Source organism: Daktulosphaira vitifoliae, unplaced genomic scaffold (genome assembly GCF_025091365.1).
Source record: "Daktulosphaira vitifoliae isolate Bord-2020 unplaced genomic scaffold, ASM2509136v1 Scaffold_1, whole genome shotgun sequence".
Taxonomy (NCBI): Eukaryota; Metazoa; Arthropoda; class Insecta; order Hemiptera; family Phylloxeridae; genus Daktulosphaira; species Daktulosphaira vitifoliae.
In genome coordinates this window covers 57181725-57202464 of record NW_026099572.1, presented here as the reverse complement: position 1 = coordinate 57202464, position 20740 = coordinate 57181725, and the positions used below count along the sequence as shown (strand labels likewise).

At 27.7% G+C, this 20740-nt stretch overlaps 1 protein-coding gene across 1 annotated transcript; it reads right to left on the bottom strand.

The window, feature by feature from the left end:
• Positions 1–1426: 1426 nt before the first annotated feature.
• On the bottom strand, positions 1427–20137 carry LOC126895286 (uncharacterized). Its single transcript, XM_050666999.1, has 2 exons — positions 20119–20137; positions 1427–2547 (listed from the first exon to the last, which is right to left on the bottom strand). Exon 2 carries the CDS (start codon positions 2495–2497, stop codon positions 1613–1615), a length of 885 nt encoding a protein of 294 aa, XP_050522956.1. The 5' UTR covers positions 2498–2547; positions 20119–20137; the 3' UTR covers positions 1427–1612.
• Positions 20138–20740: the final 603 nt, after the last annotated feature.

The following is a 20740-nucleotide window of genomic DNA, read 5'->3' as shown; positions in this document are numbered from 1 at the left end:
GACTTAAAATCTTCAATTTTCGAAACATTGTTTTGTTGTTGTCATATATAACCTTTGTTACAACTGTATATATAAGAGAAAAGTTGTTTTGGTCATCTGTTATGTAATTAGGAACAGGCTTAAAATGAGATGCGAAAAAGTCTTTTATTGAGTTGTACGCGCCGTTTAATTCAACTTGAATACATTCATTAATTTGTGAATTACTATTTGACAAAAGTATAAGATGATTTAAGGCAATGGTTACCCTGTTTTTTGGATTATCGCTAATTATGACAAGACTTTTGTTTCTAAATTTGGCAATAAAACTTAGTGCGTCCAACATATTTACAAAAGTGTCATGATAATTAATTAAAGTATTTAAAAATAATTTTTTACATATTTCTTCTTCTGTTTTACATAGTTTCCAAAACCCTCTAAGAACAGCAATGATTTTATTAAGTTTATGCGCATGTACGGCGCTGTATAATAAAAATAATTTTTGTACTTTAAGTTTATAATTTTCTTCTGTAACAATTTTATTTTGGGATTCATCTTTTTTTAATAATTCTACCAAATTGAGTTTCTGCTCCTCTGAATCACATTCAACAATATGTAGGGGATACAAAAGATGATCTATATTTTTCCAGCTGTTGCGTTTTAAAAGTTTATTCAAATCTTTAAAGTATTCATTTTATTTGGTTAAACAATCATAGAAATAAATGGCTAATAAATTGAATATACACTTCTTAAACATTTTTGACTATGACACAGGACTCAGATATTATATAATTACAATTTTTAACACCATAAATTTTATACTGCTAAGATCCTATTAAAAAATGAAATTATATAATTGTATTTTTACCATGCATTTTAAATATTTATAACTATTATTTAATTTTACCAAAACTTAGTAAATATTTAAATTAATTAAAATTGTTAAAATACACTAAATTGAATTAATCATAGTTATTTTATATATATTTTTAGTATAAACACATAAAGTATACTTAAGAAAACATTAAAATTTGATTTTACAAATTATTTTTATAATAATATACTCCGAAACGTTTGCTTTTTATTTTAGAAATATGAAATAATCGATTTATTTGTAAAGCTATAAAAGTTTTATAGATAATAAAATATTTAAAAAAATTCATTTTCTTGTTTTTTTTGTCTATGTTTAATATTTATTTATTAATTAATTAAGCTATTTTCATCATCAGTGTTATTGAACACGTGTTATGTTCACGCTTTTACAAAATGACAAAAATGAATTCTCTCGTTTGTTCTAACAATACATATTTATAATTTAAATAGCTGTTAAAACAAAAATAGAATTCATTAAAAATTATATTTATATAAATAATATAAATACATAGTAAAGTAACGCAAGTGAGCATCACTATGTTTGGCTAGGAAACGGTTTTCTTAGAACACATAACACTTATAGGTTGTCAACTTTATTTTTACAAATAGTAACATTCTTATTAATTAGCTTATAAAATCGAAAAAATGTAAATAAGATAATAATTGGTCAATGTGTAAAATAATAATTTATGCTTTATTTTAATATAAAAAAGAACATTGATTTATTTGATTAATAATACAGAATCTATAAGTCATTTTTATTTTAGCCATCATCTTCGTCGTCGGATGCCTCTGGCGCTCTAATTGTATTTTGTTCTATTATAGGCTCTACTAAATGACTATTTGTATGAAAGCAAAAGCCAAGTTCATTTTTGTGGTAATCATTATATTGTGTTATTTGGTAAAATAAAGTGGTTATTAAACGCGTCAATTTAAAATTTAACGTTTTATTGTTGTCATTAATAGTATTTAACACAGCATTATATACATGTGAAAAGTAGATCTGGTCATCTATTATGTAAAGAGGAACAGGCCTAAAATGTGATGCGAAAAAGTCTTTTATTGAGTTGTACGCGCCGTTTAATTCAACTCTAATACATTCATTACTTTGTGAATTACTATTTGACAATACATTGAGATGATTTAATGTAGTAGTTACTCCGTTTTTTGTATTATCGCTAATAATGAGAGGACTTTTGCTTTTAAACTTAGAAATAAAACTAAGTGCGTCTAGCATCTTTACAAAAATATTATGAAATCTAACTAAAGTAAGTAAAAATAATTTTTTACATTTTTCTTCTTCTCTTTCACAAAGCTCCCAAAATCCTCTAAGAACAGCTATGATTTTATAAAGCATACATGCATGTACAGCGCTGTATAATAAAAATAGTTTTTGTACTTTAATTTTGTAATTTTCGTCCGTAACAATTTTATTTTGAGATTCATCTTTTTTGAATAATTCTGCAACATCGATAATTTGTCCGTCTGGATTACATTCAACAACGTCGTGAGGCTTCCAAAGATTACCTAACTTTTTCCATGCTTCGCGATCTAAAAGTATATTCAAATCTTTAAAGTGTTCATCTGATTTGGTTAAACAAACATAGAAATTAATAACTAATAAATAAAATATACACTTCAGAAACATTTTTGATTATGAACTAGTCTTAGATATTATAGTAATAAATGCTTTTAGACCTGTAATTTATTTTGCCAAGATGATTATAAAAATCAAAATCTTAATTATATATTTTTATTTTTGTCACACATTTATAAAATTAATATGCATTATTTTTTGGGGGAAAATTTAATGAATTTTTAAAATACATCTCCCCTCCATACAGCATTTTCAATAAAAAAATTATAATTTATCTATTTGTGTTCAAATAACAGATGTATTCTAAAAATATTTCTGTATAGTTGCAATACTAAATTTTTTTTTAATAAGAATGTTTTATATGTTTTTTTAGTTAACTATAATTTATACTTTTCATGCTTATTTATCAATATATTTCGAAGTTATGAATAAATAATTGATACATGTGAGGATTGTCTTAACTATTATTAATTGCTAAAAAGTGTTCGTATTATAAAATAATTTTTTTCATCAAATACTATTGGATTTATTATTGTAATATTATATTATTACTTATAATATTAAAATATTATATTATGTTATCTTTTGTACATGTATGTCATATATTATGAATTCACAAGATCACCAAAACAGGGTTCCCTTATTTAAAACTTAAAATAATCAATAAATTAGGCAATTAAATCTGATTATCGTACAGACTCAAAGTCACGCCCATGTGTGGTTTTTTAATTAGCTACAGCCAATCACATTTAACTATTAATTAAGATCTATAGTTTCTAAGATCACATTAGGGATCGCTACAGGACCCTCATCTACTACAAAAACCCATTTTTTCCTATTAAAATCAATTCTTTCGGCGATTTTAAAATACACAAAATCTGCGACACTCTACTCAAGATTCTTACTCTCTGGGACTTTTTTTCGATTTTTTAATTTATTTGGACTTAGAATATTTTTTCCTTAAAACTAAATGACACTTAGGAATTTTAAAGTGAATTTTGTTTTGGTGAATCTTTTAATTTAATTTAATTTGTTCATTAAATAATAATGTTTAATTTTATCATGGAAATAAATGTCAATTAATATTTTAAAACAAAACATTTTTTTTTTTATATATATATAATAAAATCGAATCAACTCTAATTTTCACAGTTAATGGTAAATATTTATTATATGACTAAGTGTATTGCAACTCTATACTTATTGGGTAGCTAGTCTTTTAAGGTTTAATGTCTTTGTTCTAACGAACATCGCGCCGGCAGACAGAGTAAAGGTTGCAATTAAAGATTTTTAAAGTTAGGTGTATTAGGTTAGAATATATTTGTAAGCCTATGTGTATTGGGTAGCTAGTCTTTTAAGGTTTAATATCTTTGTTTTAACGAACATCGCGCCGGCAGACAGCACAGAGAAACTTACAAATATATGTTTTTAGTGTTTAATTTTTGTCTTGGTGATTATTGTGCCGCATCTATTTATAAATAGTATGAATAAGAGGGGACCTAAGTGCGACCCTTGTGGTACACCAGAAGTAACCAAAAATTTATTAGAAATAAAACTATNGTACACCAGAAGTAACCAAAAATTCATTAGAAATAAAACTATTAATTTTAACCACCTGGGTACGAGAACATAGGTAAGATTTTAACCAATTAAAAAATGTACCATGAATACCAACACAAGATAATTTATGTAATAGAATATTATGGTCTACTTTATCAAACGCTTTCTGAAAGTCTGTATAAATAGTGTCCAATTGAACACGTTGATTTAAAGCCGAAAGGATTTTCTTCTGAAAAAGTAGAATATTTGTAGAAACTGGCATTTTGGGTCTGAAACCATGTTGGTTATTAGAAATGAGGGACAATTTTTTTGTTATTAGTGCTTCAAACATTTTCGGAATTATGGACATTTTGGAAATCGGCCTATAACTTGTAACATTATGTTTATCTCCAGATTTATATACTGGTGTTACAAATGACCTTTTCCAAATGTTAGGGAATTAACCCAAGCTTAATGATTTATTAAAAATCATAAGAAGCGGACGAGCAAGAACAGAGCTACAATTTTTTAAAAATATAGGTGGAATACCATCAGGTTCAGTACCAGCATGAGCATTTAAAGAATTTAAATAATCAACAATTTCATTCAGATAGATAGTCCAGGAGTGTAAATTCAAATAATTATCAGATCCACCAGAAGGGAGAGGATCAAGTCCATTAAAGAGCGGAAGATCTTTGGTATAGACACTTGAAAAATAGTTTGCAAATAATTGAGTTGTTTCTAAAATATTAGTAGAAGATGAGTTATGGTAATTTACACAGTCCGGAACAGAATTATTAGACTTCTTTAGAGAGTTAATGTAATTCCAAAAAAGTTTGATATTTGTTTGAATACTGTTTTAAGATGTTTACATTTTTTTCTTAAGATAGAGAAATCATAATAATTAGTATCAGAAGGGAATAATTTACATTTTTTATGGGCACATTTTTTTTTAATTATACAATCTCTGAGTTCAGAATTTGCCCATATAAGTTTATATTTATTATATATTTTTGTTTTAGGCACAAATAAATTAAAAGAGTGGTAAATAATTTCATAAAAATTTTCAATAAGCAATTCAAAAGATAAAGTATAATTCAGATTAAGATCAAAATCAATACTCTGAAGAAAATGAGAAATGTCATCAAAGTTACAGTTTTTAAAGTTATAAACTAATGGAGATTCAAAATGTTCATTACCCAATGAATTATCGAATTGTATTATAAAATCTAATGGTGGATGATAATTATCAATTATAGGAACAAGAGATTCAGACGAATGTAAACTATTTGTAAGTTCAATATCAGCACTAATCAATATGCAATCAAGAGTTCGACAACTACAGTTAATTATATGGTTTACTTGTTTCAAATTTAAGAAATTTATAAAACAGTTAAAAATTAGAGAACCTGTAATATGATCTTCAATGATTGGATCAATAGACCAGTCAAACTGATTTAAATTAAAATCAACAGTTATAACATAATTATAATTGGGGTACATTAGATAAATAGACTCTATGACCTCACAGTGCTTAGAATATATATCACAAGAACTACCTGGTGATATATAAATACAACCTAAAATTATATTAACATTATTTAAACTAATTTTCAAAAAAATTTGTTCAATACCCATAACACTAGAGACATTTAATACGTCACACCTAATTTTTTTATTTACTGCAATTACTACACCACCACCTCGTTTTTTCCCATAGGACAAATTATTACGATCATTACGATATAAATTATAATCAGTGAAACCAAGTTCAGAATCAAAAACATTTTCATTAAGCCAAGTTTCAGTTAAACATATTATATTATAATTAACATTCAACAATGCGTTGCGTAAAATAGGGATCTTTGTTAAAAGAATAGTGTAGGGATAATAGTGGATGAAGAGATGAAAAGTAATGTAGTAGAAGAAGCTAGGAAATGTCATATAATTATAATCGTAATATTAATTTTAGACAACCTACATCAATCAAATTGTATATCACTAAATATCCTTCGAAAAATGTATTATTATAGATTTATTATGTAAATGAATATTTCACTTACCTCTAATTGTCCTGAAAAGACGAATATTCTGTTGTAATTAATCATGTAGTTGATGTCACTGTTAGCGATATTCATATGTATGCGTGTGAGTCTGTATAAGCACTTGAGATCTATGTTATATTAACTATATAACTATATAACTTATAACTATTTCTCTAATACAACTCTTTATTAAATCTACTCAAGGTGAAAATTAAATTAATTATACTTTATTTATATGTTTATATCTTATTTTGGTATTTTATGTTAACCTTTTTAGATATTTATGTGGTAGGGGAGAGCGGGGTTAGTTGTTACAATTTGTACATTTTTAATTTTTAGAATTTCACATTAATTATTATCTGGATGAATATTCATCCATTTTATGCAGTTAATTCTTAAGTATCATACAAATATATATAAATAAATAAAGAAACATTTTTAATCAAAGAAAATAATATTTTGATTCATCAAATCAAAAAGTAACAACTCGCCCCGAATCGGGATAAATTGTTACATACTGGGGGCAATTTGCTATAATATTCATTTTTATTTTATTTGATAAATATTATTCGAAAAAATAACAAAAAGTAATAGTACAAAGTCTTATGGTAAAATCAGTCTTGCGTATAACAATTTTAAAACTATGTAAACCGGAGATGATGGACTACAACAAACATGTTTCTGAAAATGTTCAACAAACTGTAAAAAGGAAAATGCAGTTACCCATCCACTTGGGTGGCTAGCTCCAATGCAGCCATTAGGTCCATTGCTTATAAAATGCTGTTTAAAATTAACTCTTGGAAATATAAGTATAGGTGGCAAAGAGTTTCCTATGGCATTGACAGCAAAGGCCATAGTTACAGTTGTCCCTTCTAACTGATACTTCACATACAGACTATGTAGATTATCAAAAAAAATACCGACATTGTGTTTATTAAAGCTAATGATTCTTCCAAGACTAGTTGGTTCAGGTAAACGTAAAGATAACATGGGATGCCCTTTTAAGAAACTAGTAAATCAGTCTTTAGAGGCTTGTTTACGAGCATCCCAGTTTTTAAGATAAGCAACATCATTTGCTTTCGCATATTTATACGCCAACAACTTAACGTCCAATGGAGTAAGACCATAATAGATTCTGCTACAATGAACCAATAAGTAGATAAAGCAGCTTCTAAAGATTCTGAAAATATTTGCCTAGGTTTCGCATATCCAATCAGTTTACAATTAGTTTTCAAAGGTATATTGGATTGCTTTTTAATGTATCTTTGATGTGTCATAAAATGTATTTGGTACTTTTCTGCAGCATTTCTCAGCGAATTTTCCTTAGATAACACTCCAGCAGAAGCATTTTTAAATGTATCTTCAGATGTTGTACCTCGATTAGTTTTTTTTTTTTTGTAATTTCTGACCATCTAAATGAAATAAATTTTATATATTTAATTACTTGTAAATAAAAATTTAATTTTTTTCTAGTTGGGGCAAGTTGATACAGTGTAACAATTTGCCTCTAATCAATTATAACAACTAGCCCCATACAGAAATTTTTTGTTTACATCGTAATCACACAAAAGTAAATTGTTATTTTTGTAATTTCTAAATAGAAAATGAAAGAGTAATATCTAATGGAAATATATTTAATATCATAAATATCTTACCTTATGTCCTGAGCTCTAGAAAAAAAAAACAAAATGTCGACTAGAATTTACTATTGAAATAAATAAACATAAAAATGTGAAATTATTTTCATACTGATAACATAAAATCTATATCATCACAAAATATTTGACTTGGAAAATCATTTCATAAAAGAATGTGGTTGGCACGGTGCTACCACAATTTAAAGATCAAAATATCTCTATTGTAACAACTTTCCCTCGTAACAACTAACCCCGCTCTCCCCTATACTCTTTGACTTTGTGTGTAGTGCTTTATACTAACGTATTTGTAATGTATGTGCAAGCAGAACTAAGCCTTTTTATATTATTTTTAATTATCCCCATCATGGGATGTTGTCTTCTGTGCTTTTATTGATTTTCAGTTTATTCTATTAAATTGAAAATAACATGATTATTATTTTAAGATAAAATGCATAGTGTACAATTATCAATTTAACATGTATGTAGATATAGAATAAATAGTTTACAAGGCCGTATCTAGAATATTTTTTCGGAGGGGGGGGGGTCCAAAATTCGTATCATAATTATAGTCTTTACTATATGTAGATTTTATCATTTGATTAAAAGTATGACTAAAACAAAAGTAATTATTTTTTGATAAATTTAATTAAATAATCAAAATATGCGCCTTTGCACTTAGTGACTGATAGTCGATTTTTAATTCTGTTAATATTAAGTATTGACAAAATATAAAAATAAAATAAAACATGGATGAACAAATATACTAAATGTTAAACTAATAATATTTTTCTCTCTTTTTGAAGTGCAAATTTGTTAAGAACTTCTTCTGGATCCACTGGAATGTTTCTGTGGACACTTAATAAAGCAAATCCAGTTAATCTCTCTTACCCAGTGGAATTTCGTAAAAATTTCTTAACGCGTTTAAATGTTGAAACAGTTCGTTCAAGAGTAGCCGTAGAATCTGGCAGTGTTGCTAGTACTTTTAATAAAAAAATTTAATAATAAAATGGTCTATACAATTTAGTAAACGCAATTTTAAAATAATCATTATTATCAAAAATATATAACCTTGCAAACTTAGAAAATGTTGAAAAAAATTTCGGGGAGGGTCCAGAACCCGTGAAACCCCCCTCAGATACGGCCTTGCTAGTGTATATGTTATATCAGCTAAATTAATTATTCGTTTGTATACAAGTAATATAAAAAATAGATTATACATTTTTCATTGATAAGTGTAACATGCTGTAATGTTGTAGAATTTATACTATTTTGTTTTGTTTTAAATCTTATCAGTTAGTGGCGTGTGCATTAGGTGTAAAGTATTGATAGTTGTGTATGTGATAACCTCCACCAGTCAACCGGTCCGATATCTGTCATCCTGTACACCTGTACCAATTTCTTGTATTTCCCCCAATGAACTTGTTCAAAGTTGGCACCACAATCACCACCCGGCGTCAAAACCACCGGTCACTACAGATGCCATACTTTTCCTTCATTTTTATTAAAATTTGTTTTTTTTTTTTTAATCAAAACCTAGTAACTCCGTCAACGAGTACTATTCTCGATTAGCTCGGCTACTAGGACACTGTCCAGTGTTTCCCTGGGCAGTTGGTAAATAGTAGGCCCTCTGGTTTGGATGAAACCTTACAATGCGAAATGCAAAGCATTGGGTATATTACGACATATAGTACATGTAAAAACGATGCATATACACAATTGCAGTATTTATACGTAACTTTGTGGTGTGTAGCCTTTGACCCATTTCTTGAATTAGATTTGCAGCAATTTACCAATATGGCAGCTCTTTGTCAGCATCGAGACCAAACCGTTTGCTTGGTGAAATCTCCAGCTGTTCTTTAATGAAATCTTCGTGCATGGCACTCACCACCCTAAACATAATTAGTCTTTAATTTAGTCCAATAGATACACAATGAAAGAGAAATGCATGAAAGATATCAAAACCGCATATCTTATTAATACAAAAAAAAAACAATTTTCTAATCTATTAATACTTAAATAAATGTATTATTATTGTATCTAACATTATTTAAATTAATTTTATAAATTAAAAAAGCCAAGTTAAATCTATTAATACTTTACAAGTGTAATTTCTTTATTTTACACTATTGCTTTTAAAAAATTTATTTGTAGTTAAAAAATTCTATAATTATTATACATTTTTATCATAAACAGTAGTGAATTTACAACTGGGCTTAATGTGATGGGAAGACTCTCAACATTATAATATTTTGAGCATTCCACATTTCTAGAAATTGTGCTACAGGTAAGATAAAGTTCTTGATGATAAAGAATACTAAATTAAAGTGTCAATCTAAAATGACACTGAAATAAGACAGCTAAAACAGAATATAAAAATTTTCCTCCCTTCAACATCTATTATTTTTTTTTAAGTTAGCACTGAGTGATTTTATAATTATATCTTTTGCAATATCTTCAAAAATAGATAGTAGCACGACTAACGTCGCAATAATGTATCGACACTGGTTTTGAGGGTATAATGACGTGGACCGTTTATTATTCAACAATAACAGGTTATTAATAAGCAAACAAACCGAAAAGACGAACACAGTTAATAATAATCTTCGCATAATATTGCGACACTCTGGACATCGAGTCCAGTCGTGCGATACGTCCAGAGCCGGTGACGTACATCCTCGACGATGTCACTTTGACAACGGGAAGAAGACTCAACTTGTATCATTTGCGGCAGGTCGTCGTTGGCCGTGCGGCACTTGCTGGACTTTGCACTGTTGCGTAGGCACACGGTCTCGGTCAATCAAATACTCATAGTAGAGCGACGGCTGACAAAGATGGCACGAGTCGCGGTGTATCGTGTATTACAAAGCGAGGTGGGGTCATGTCAATAGTGATATATAGGTTTTTACTTTCAAAATTTTAATAATTAAATTAATTAAGCCAATTATCGGATATGATAAACGATATTATTTTTATCGATTTAAGTTACAAAGTTCAAAAATTTATACTAGATAAATATTTTGCACAATACAGAGTGATTCTTTTTAAGCTAACTAAGTATTATTAAATAGTATTATTAAAATAATAATTTTGTGAATTTCTTTTTTGGTTTTTGTTAGTTACATAATTATATCCATTTATCTGTTATAATATATTTTTATGTTCATCCCTTTTGTCCTATCAGGATGTCAATAATAATCATTTAAATATCAACATACATATTTAACCAGCCTATAAAATAGAAAATGATGTAATTAAGAAAATGACTGGCCGATAACAACTTTTGGGCCAGTGTTTCAGATATTATTAACAAATTAAATTATTGACTAGAGGCGAGGCGCTATTTTTATCACTAGACATTTCACTGCCTCAGTCCTAGGTATAAAAAAGTCCAAAAGTTGTTATCGACCAGTCATTTTCTTAATTATATAATTTTTTATTTTATAGATTAGTTCAGTACCGTCATGTTCGTTGTTGCGTGCGTTTGTAGTCGACAGGTCACGACGAAAAAAAAACGAAACATAGTCCAAAGCGAATTAATAAAAATCTCTTTTGAAGACCACAAATCGAACACACACATTAGTTAAATAAGTGCTATTTAAATTAAGGTAATATTTATAAATTTACTTTATAATTTATTGATAATAGTAATAACTTTATCATACTCGATTGGGTAATCGAACTGTTTTTGACCACCGCAGCCGCTACGTCGGCCGTCGGTCTCAAGGTCAACTACTCTAACAACTCACACCTAATACACAATGAATTCTCCCGGAAAATCACTATCAAATATTAATAAAAATAAATTGAATAAAACCGCTACACCACTGTTTATCTCCAACCTGAATAACAATACCGGTGATGCATCGCCTTGTGATTTCTCTGATAATGATGACTGGCAGACAGTCGAATACCAAAATAAACGTATCGGATCCCCTAATAATATTTCACCACGCTCTAAACGACCTGATTCAAATATTTTTACGTCACCAAACCGTTTCTCTCCAATTGCACCAATTATAGAAGACGATCCAATGAACCACACAAAAGAACCTACGTCGGAAAGTAATAATAAAACTTCTAGGCCATCCCCAATATTTATTCAAGCTGAATTAAACTATAATAACTTTTGTCTTAAAATCAAAGAATTAACCGACATATCAGGTTTCGATTGTAAAAGCTCTACAAAAGGCCTTAAACTCCAAACATACAGTTCCGACTCATATAGAACAGTAATAAAATATCTCAAAGAGAATAATGTCTCATTTCATTCGTTTCAAATAAAAGAAGAAAAAGCTTTTCGAATAGTAATTAAAAATTTACTTTCTACTACTGATAAGGCATTTATTAGTGATGAACTTTCTACTAAGGGATTTACTGTTAGAAATATTATGCCCGTACTTCACAGACAAACTAAAACGCCTTTACCAATTTTTTTTGTTGACATTGAGCCTAATCCTTCAATTACTGATATATATAAAATAACCTCATTGTGTTACACTAAAATCAAAATTGAACCCCCTCATCCAAAAAAAGAAATTCCGCAGTGTCACCGATGTCAGGCTTATGGTCACACACGTAGCTATTGTAACCACACACCACGATGTGTTCGGTGCGGTGAGCAGCATGATACAACTCTTTGTACCAAAAGTCGCACTTCTCCTGCCAAATGTGCATTGTGTAATGGTGATCATCCGGCAAATTATAAAGGCTGTCAAATCCATCTAGACATGAAAAAATGTTTAACCAAATCAAAAAAAAACCCATGGAACAATAATCGCCCACTTCAAACCAACAATTTAACTAATCAGGACCAACCATTCTCCCCATCATCTCAAAACTTTCCTCCTTTAAATAAAGACTCTCAAATTCAAAATAAAAATACTGACTATAACGATGATCTAACAGCTCAACTAACAACATTTATAAATGACCTAAAAGCGCTAATTAACCCTCTTGTATCTCTTCTTACAACAGTCATTGATAAACTTCTTAAAAATGTCAATTAGTAGTAAAAAATAATTATCAATATTCTTGTGGAATGCAAATGGTGTTCTACAACACTTAAATGAGCTGACAGCTGTTCTTTATGAAAAAAATATATCAATTGCATTAATATGTGAAACTCATCTTACTGAAAAATCATCACTCAAAATATTTGGTTATGAAATTATCAGAGCTGATCACCCTGATGGCACAGCACATTATGGAGCTGCACTCTTAATATCTAACAATATTGGGCACACACCTCATGCACCCTACCGAAGTACAAATTTGCAGGGAGCAAGTTCAACAATTACAATAGATTTAGTACCCATCTCTATATCTGCTTGTTATTTTCCACCTGGACAACCATTTCCTATCTCTGAATTGCCACTTCAATTACAATCTCTTAACCACAATTTTATAATAGGTGCAGATTTTAATACCAAGCACCATACTTGGAGTCGATCCACTAATACTAGGGGTCGTTCCCTCTATAATTTAATTACACTAAAAAATTACAGAGCAATTGTAACAGACTCGCCAACTTATTGGCCTTCTCATGTTAATCGTCATCCTGATATTATCGATTTTTTCGTTTCTCATATTCCCAATCGCTTTGTAACTGAAATTATTAATCTAAATGATCCAGCTTCTGACCATACACCAGCTCTATTACATATTGGAGGACAGCCGAGCCTAAAACATAGCAGGCCAACAATCACTCAAGGTCAAATGAATTGGTGCAAATTTAGGACCATACTTTCAAAAAAAACTGCATTAAATATTAAACTAAAAACTACTATGGATTTAGATAATGAAATTCACAAACTTACCATGAGCATACAAGAAGCAGAAAAAGAGTCTTCATCCCCCTTCTCTTATAAAAACCAACATTAAACTTAACCCCTAAGTTAAAACAACTAATAGCTGAGAAACGTAGAGCTAGATCAAGATGGCAACATACGCACTATCCAGATGACAAAAAACTATACAATTTTTTAACCAATAAACTCAAATTATTACTCAAGACTCACAAAAATAATTTTTATAAAACATACCTTCTAAATCTTTCAGTAAGAAACGGATCGTTATGGAGAAAAACAAAATCGATTCTTCGAATGAAAGAATCAACACCGCCCCTCCGGCGTAATAACAATACACTAACTATAACAGATCAGGATAAAGCAGATACCCTCGCCGTAGAATTGTCAAATGTCTTTAAACCACACTCTATTTCTCCACCAGCGCATCATATCGAGACAGTAACAGATTTTATTCAGTCACCACTACCTTTATCTTTACCAGCCAAACCAACTACTCCTAATGAAGTTTATACTATTATAAAAAAACTTGTGAACGGAAAATCACCTGGAAATGATCTAATAACCAATATAATAATAAAAAATCTTTCTAGGAAATCGGTCATTTTGTTAGTTTACATCTATAACGCAGCTCTTAGATTATCTTATTTTCTAGCATCCTGGAAATCATCGGTAGTTGTTACAATTCTCAAACCTGGGAAACCTCCCAAAGATCCCTCTTNAAACCTGGGAAACCTCCCGAAGATCCCTCTTCGTACAGACCAATAAGTCTTCTACCTGTCTTAGGTAAAATATTAGAAAAAATTATATTAAAACGTCTTTTATTTATCACTCGAAAAAATAATAACATTCCTGAATTTCAATTCGGATTTAGAGCAAAACATTCAACTATTCATCAACTGCACCGTGTTACTGATACAATTTCAACAGCACTAGAAACAAAGCAATACTGTGCTGGAGTCTTTCTAGATGTGGCAAAAGCCTTTGACTCTGTTTGGCATGAAGGACTTCTATTCAAATTAAAAAACATTTTCCCAGCTCCTTATTACCTCATACTCAAATCATACCTGCAAAACCGTTATTTTAAAGTCCGTCATAATCTCCAACACTCCCCATTATACCCAATATATGCTGGTGTGCCTCAAGGTAGCGATATTGCGCCATTCTTGTACACAATATATACATCTGATCTACCTTTATCGGATACAACAGTACTTGGTACCTATGCTGATGACACGGCCTTAATATCATCTTCATTAGATCATAAAGTTGCCAGTAAACAGTTACAAGTACATCTAAATATGCTTTCGCTTTGGTTCAAGACCTGGCGTGTCAAAATAAATGAGTCAAAATCTTCTTTCATTACATTCACTCTTAAAAAACATGACTGCCCATTAGTTACTATTAATAACATTATTATTCCTCATTCAACCGAGATTAAATACCTAGGGTCCTCATTTAAAAGAAAAAAGGAAAAAACTGAACTCGAGACTTCATTTACTAAGACCTTTGCTTAAGTCAAATATTTCTTTGTCAAATAAAATAATATTGTACAAAACATTACTCCAACTACTATGGTCTTATGGCATAATAATTTGGAGACCAGCAAAAAGTTCTAACCAGAGAACAATCCAAAGTTTCCAAAACATCTGCTTAAGAATCATAACCGGGGCGCCCTGGTACGTCACAAACATGGCCCTACATTCAGACCTCCATCTCAACACAATTAAAGAAATGGCAAGATTATATTATAAAAGATTCTGGATGAAACTTGAATCCAACCCCAACAGATTAATTCAAATGCTGAGCGCAAACGCCTTGCCTGGCAATCCAGTAAGGCGTCTTAAGAGAGAATGGTGCAGAGACCTATTATCTTTATAAATGATTTAATCTTGTTAACATTACGTAATTAAAATCCTAATTATTGTACAAACTACTATACCATTATATATTATTATTATTATTATTATTATTGTTAATATTATGTAATAAAACTAAATATAAATTTTCAATAGCAGACGACTCCAATGGGAGCGATCTCACAGGCTACTAATGTTAAGTATTTTATATATGTATATTTTCTAAACTATTTACTTATTGTAAAATTTTTTTTTTTACAGATTGTAAATTTCATAAATAAAAGAAAAAAAAAATAGATTAGTTAAATATGCATGTTGACATTCGAAAAAAACAATTTTACACCCCTGTAACATATAATATTTTATAACACATTTCTCAATAAAGAGGATCTACATTCATTTCTTTATATCTACTTGTCATTATTGTTCTAAACCCTCGGACTCTACAATCACGATAGAACGTCGTCGCGTTTAACTATCTTTTTGAGTTACTACAATATACAGATTAGACCTTGACATCTAGCTGATTATTTCAAATGCATATTACTTTTCAAGACTTTCTTAAGAAAAATATCGAAAATCCGCCAGTGATAATGACAAGTAATTATTTAATTTATCTTAAACAATTAATTATTAAATTGAAACTTAATATACCAAAAATATAAGACTAAAATATAATTTTATCAACTAGAGTAAATTTTTGTTATTAGTGTCAGTGATATAGATAGAGTATGTGTTAAAATAAACACAAATGTGCTTAGCCATACGAGAACCTAAAATTTGGCGTTGATGTGTTAACTTATGAATGACTATTGTTAAACTACGTCTATATAAAATAAATTGTCAACTCATCTACCTTTAAAATAAATATTCTAACTAAGTCACTTATTTATATAAATATTTAGCTTAATTATTTTCAGTAATATAAATTTTTATTAATAATTTTTATTTTTCATGTTAAATGAGTAATATTTATATTTATTTATTTATTTTTGAATAGAAGCATCAATATTAAATCAAATAAGGAAAGAAAAAGTAAAATAAATTTGATATACAGTCAATTTTTATAAAATATTTTATTTTACTATTGTATTATTATAATCTACATGACTTCATGTATATGTATGATTTGGTTTAAAATAAATAAAATTATTGACACTAGTGTTAAGTTAGAGTTAACAGACGAACAGCTTTTCCAAGCATTTGACAGAATTACTTGTATTAGTAGGTTAAACCATAAAACCATGAGTTGAATACGTTATTATTTTAAATATTATATTTTATTCAATACAATCAGTAATTTTGTTTATTACGTTATTATTTCTATATACTGATTTAGATAAGAAATTTTTAAAAGCAAGTAAAAAAAAAAAACGGTAGCACAGTATGCATAGTTGGGACAAGTATAGATGATATCTGTCATTGATTTAAATCACTATCATAAGTACGCTTCGATGCAATTCTGTAGATAGTGATAAATTTTAAAAGTTTCAAATCGCATATCAATCTAAAAAATTAAAGGATTTTTTCCAATATTTGGGGATTATAAGTTCAACAAGATTAATATTGCAATCTATTAATGTAATGGCCATTAAAATTATTGAATTTTAATGATAATCAAACGAACTTTAAATTTTTTTCTAACTAAAAAATAATTAATAAAAAAGGCAACAAAATCGCTCGCACGGGTATGTTTGAACCTCGTACCCCAAGCGTTAAAGACATAAGTATTACCGTTTCAGCAATTACGTCCCATTCGTGGCTCAATAAAATGTTAATTTAAGCTAGTTCAAATTTTAAAGTTATTTTTCTCGACTTAAAAGAAGTAAAAAAATTTAAATAAGTATAATTTTCTATGTTATGTCAAGTAGATTTATATAAAATTTATGAAAATCTGTACACCCCCTTGTAAGGTATTTTAAAATAAAATAAAATACAAAACCCACAATTTTAATATAAATACAGCATATTTCTTAATACGATGACTACTATCAACATGAAGACCAGGGGTCAAATTTTTTTTTTCAAAATAAAGTATATTACATAATATACTTTAAAATAAATAAAATATAAAAGTGTCAATATTTCCATAACATTTTCAAAAGTTAAGTTGAAAAAGTTCTACTTTCTATACGCATTTTTAAAATTTGATCTTCCCTTGTATGAACGGAAATGAAGGGTCTGATTTAAAAAAAGAGTATATCGAAAGAAAGGGATATATAAAAAGTCTTTATAAAAAAATAATAATGTTGATTCATACATTTTTCAAAAATTTATAGGAATATAAATTAAAAATATAAAATCGAGAATTTTTTCAAAGAAATCATAAGTTTTTCTTTAAAAGTTGTTATTTTACAAAATAAACACATCATAGTAAAATTAATTTTAATTTTGTAAATTGTATTTAAATGTTGCTAAGTCAATTAAAATAGGTTTATAAATGATATTGCAAAAAATATAGCTACAATAAGAGTACACTTTAAAGGGAAATATATTATATTTTTAATATTTTTAATATTATTAAAATTTCTTTTTTTTAATAAAATTATTATATAGTTTTAAAAACTATATCATATATACTATTTAATGAAATTAACTATCATAAGAAACGCTTCAAAACAAATTTGGAGATAGAAGCTACAAGAAACTTCCATCAGAATTAAAAATATACTTTTCAGAATCAAATTCTCACGCAAATCTAAAAGTAGACTTTTTCTAACACTTCTAATTTTTATAATATTAGTAACTAGTAAAAAATGAGTATTTATATATAAAAAAAATAATTAAAACAAAAAATATTTCTTTTCAAATTATTTTTAATTTTGATTTTTAATATGTCAAAATCATTCCAAAATGACAATTAAACCTATTTTTTTGATTCTTTAAAATTTTTTTTGTGTAAGTTTATAATAGAAAAGAGTTGAATTTATTAACATTAACTTTTAGAACAAATTGCAAGTTTGAAATTGACATTATTAAATAGAAAATTTTATGAGAATTGAAAAAATGTTATTTTTAAGATTAATATGCAGTCAGTAAATTTTATAATTATTATTTAGTAAATTATACAGTAAATTTATCAAAAAAGCTCAATATTTGTTAAATTTTATTTTTTTTTTTAATTAAGCATATTACATAAGTTTTAATTTGAGCTGTATATAAAAGTGTCAGTATTTCCGAAACATTTTCAAAATTTAAGTTGAAAAGTTCTATTTTCTACACGCATTTAAAGGTTGGACCCTACCCGTATGAAGGGAAATGATAAAAAAATAAATAAATACTTTCTCAGCTTGGCATCAAAGCTAGTATAAAGTGGATGAAGTCAGAGACTTCTCTTCTTTTTCTTCGCTTTATCCAAACTACTTGGAGTCGGCAAGTCTTATACTAAACTCCCACTTGACATGAAAGGAGCGCATCACAGTAATACAAAATTATAACAATATATATAATCAAATAAAAATATCATTATAACTATGTTTAATTATTTATATGTTTAGCATCAAAATTTTTTTAATTAGATTTCCGTAGATAAAATAATATATTTTTAATAAACTAAAGAAAATAAAGTAGCTTCAATATTAGTTGTTAGATTATTTTAAAAACGATATTTCACCTTAATTTAAATGACAACGCCAACAGTACAATATGATAATGAATACACTTGTTTGATTCTAACTATAGATATTCACAAATTTAAAAGTTAATACAACAAAAAAAATTTAATGTATAAAATATACATTAAAAATGTAATGTATGTAATTATATAAAAAATGTAAAGCTAAAAGATTAATTTAGTATATAAATGAACAATGTTTTATTTGATTAAAAATACAGAATATATAAGTTATTTATATTTCAGCCATCATCTTCGTTTCTGTAAACCGCTGGCGTTTTTATAGTTCTCTTAAGGCGCTACCTCTACTAAATGACTATCTTTACAAAAGCGAAAGCCAAGTATATTTTCATGACGATAATTATATTGTAACATTTGAAAATATATAGTGTCTTTTAACATCATCAATTTTTGATCTAATGTACTATTGTTGTCATTAATAGTAACTTGAGTTGCTAAATAATTTTCCGAAAAGTATTTCTGGTCATCTGTTATGTAATTAGGAACAGGTCTAAAATGTAATGCGAAAAATTTTTTTATTGAGTTATACGCGACGCTTAATTCATCTTTAATACATTTATTAGTTTGTGAATTACAATTTGACAAAAATTTAAGATGATTTAAGGCAGTAATTACCTCGTTTCTTGGATTATCACAAATCAAGAAACGACCTTTGTTTTTAAATTTGGCAATAAAACGTAATGCGTCCAACATATTTCCAAAAGTCTCATGATATTTAACTAAATTATTTAAAAATAATTTTTTACATTTTTCTTCTTCTCTTTCACAAAGCTCCCAAAACCCTCTAAGAATATCTATGATTTTAATAAGCTTATGAGCGTGTACGGCGCTGTATAATAAAAACAATTTTTGTACTTTAATTTTGTAATTTTCGTCCGTAACAATTTTATTTTGAGATTCATCTTTTTTTAATAATTCTGCAATATCGATTATTTGTCCGTCTCGTTTACTTTCAACAACATTGTGAGGCTTCAAAAGATCACCTATATTTTTCCATCCGTCGCGATCTAAAAGTACATTCAAATCTTTAAAGTGTTCATCTGCTTTGGTTAAACAAACATAGAAATTAATAACTAACAAATAAAATATACACTTCAGAAACATTTTTGATTATGAACTAGTCTTAGATATTATAGTAATATATGCTTTTACACCTGTAATTTTATTTTGCCAAGATTCTTATAAAAATCAAAATCTTAATTATGTATTTTTATTTTTGTCACACATTTATAACATTAATATGTATTATTTACTTTGTAGGATTATTTAATGAATATTTGAAATAAATCTTCCCTTCATATGATGTTTTCCATAAAAAAATTATAATTTATCTGTTGATGTTCAAATACATAACAGATGTATTTTAAAAATATTTCTAAGTAATTGCTACACTAAATTTTTTTTAAATAATAGAATATACTATGTTGTTTTAGTTGCCTATAATTTATATTTATCATGCTTGTTATTCAATATATTTTGAGGTTATGAATACATAATTGATATAAGTTGTAAATATCTTAATAATATTTGTTAAAAAAATGTTCGTAATTAAAAAAAACTAAACAAATACTATTGATTAAATCTATGCCAAATCATCCAGAAGTAGTTTTACGATTACCTCATTTTTTTCTTAAATTTTCAGGGTTTATTCTTTATACTATAATTAGATTAAAACAATTTTTTTTTTTATGACCTTTTAATTTTTATGGTTATTGTTAGATACACATTAATGTGAGGTGATTCGATACATTTAATTTAATATGAAAACACGGTAAG

Coding starts and splice junctions, on each gene's coding strand:
- LOC126895286 (XM_050666999.1), bottom strand. CDS start 2,497: ATGTTTCTGAAGTGTATATTTTATTTATTAGTTATTAATTTCTATGTT.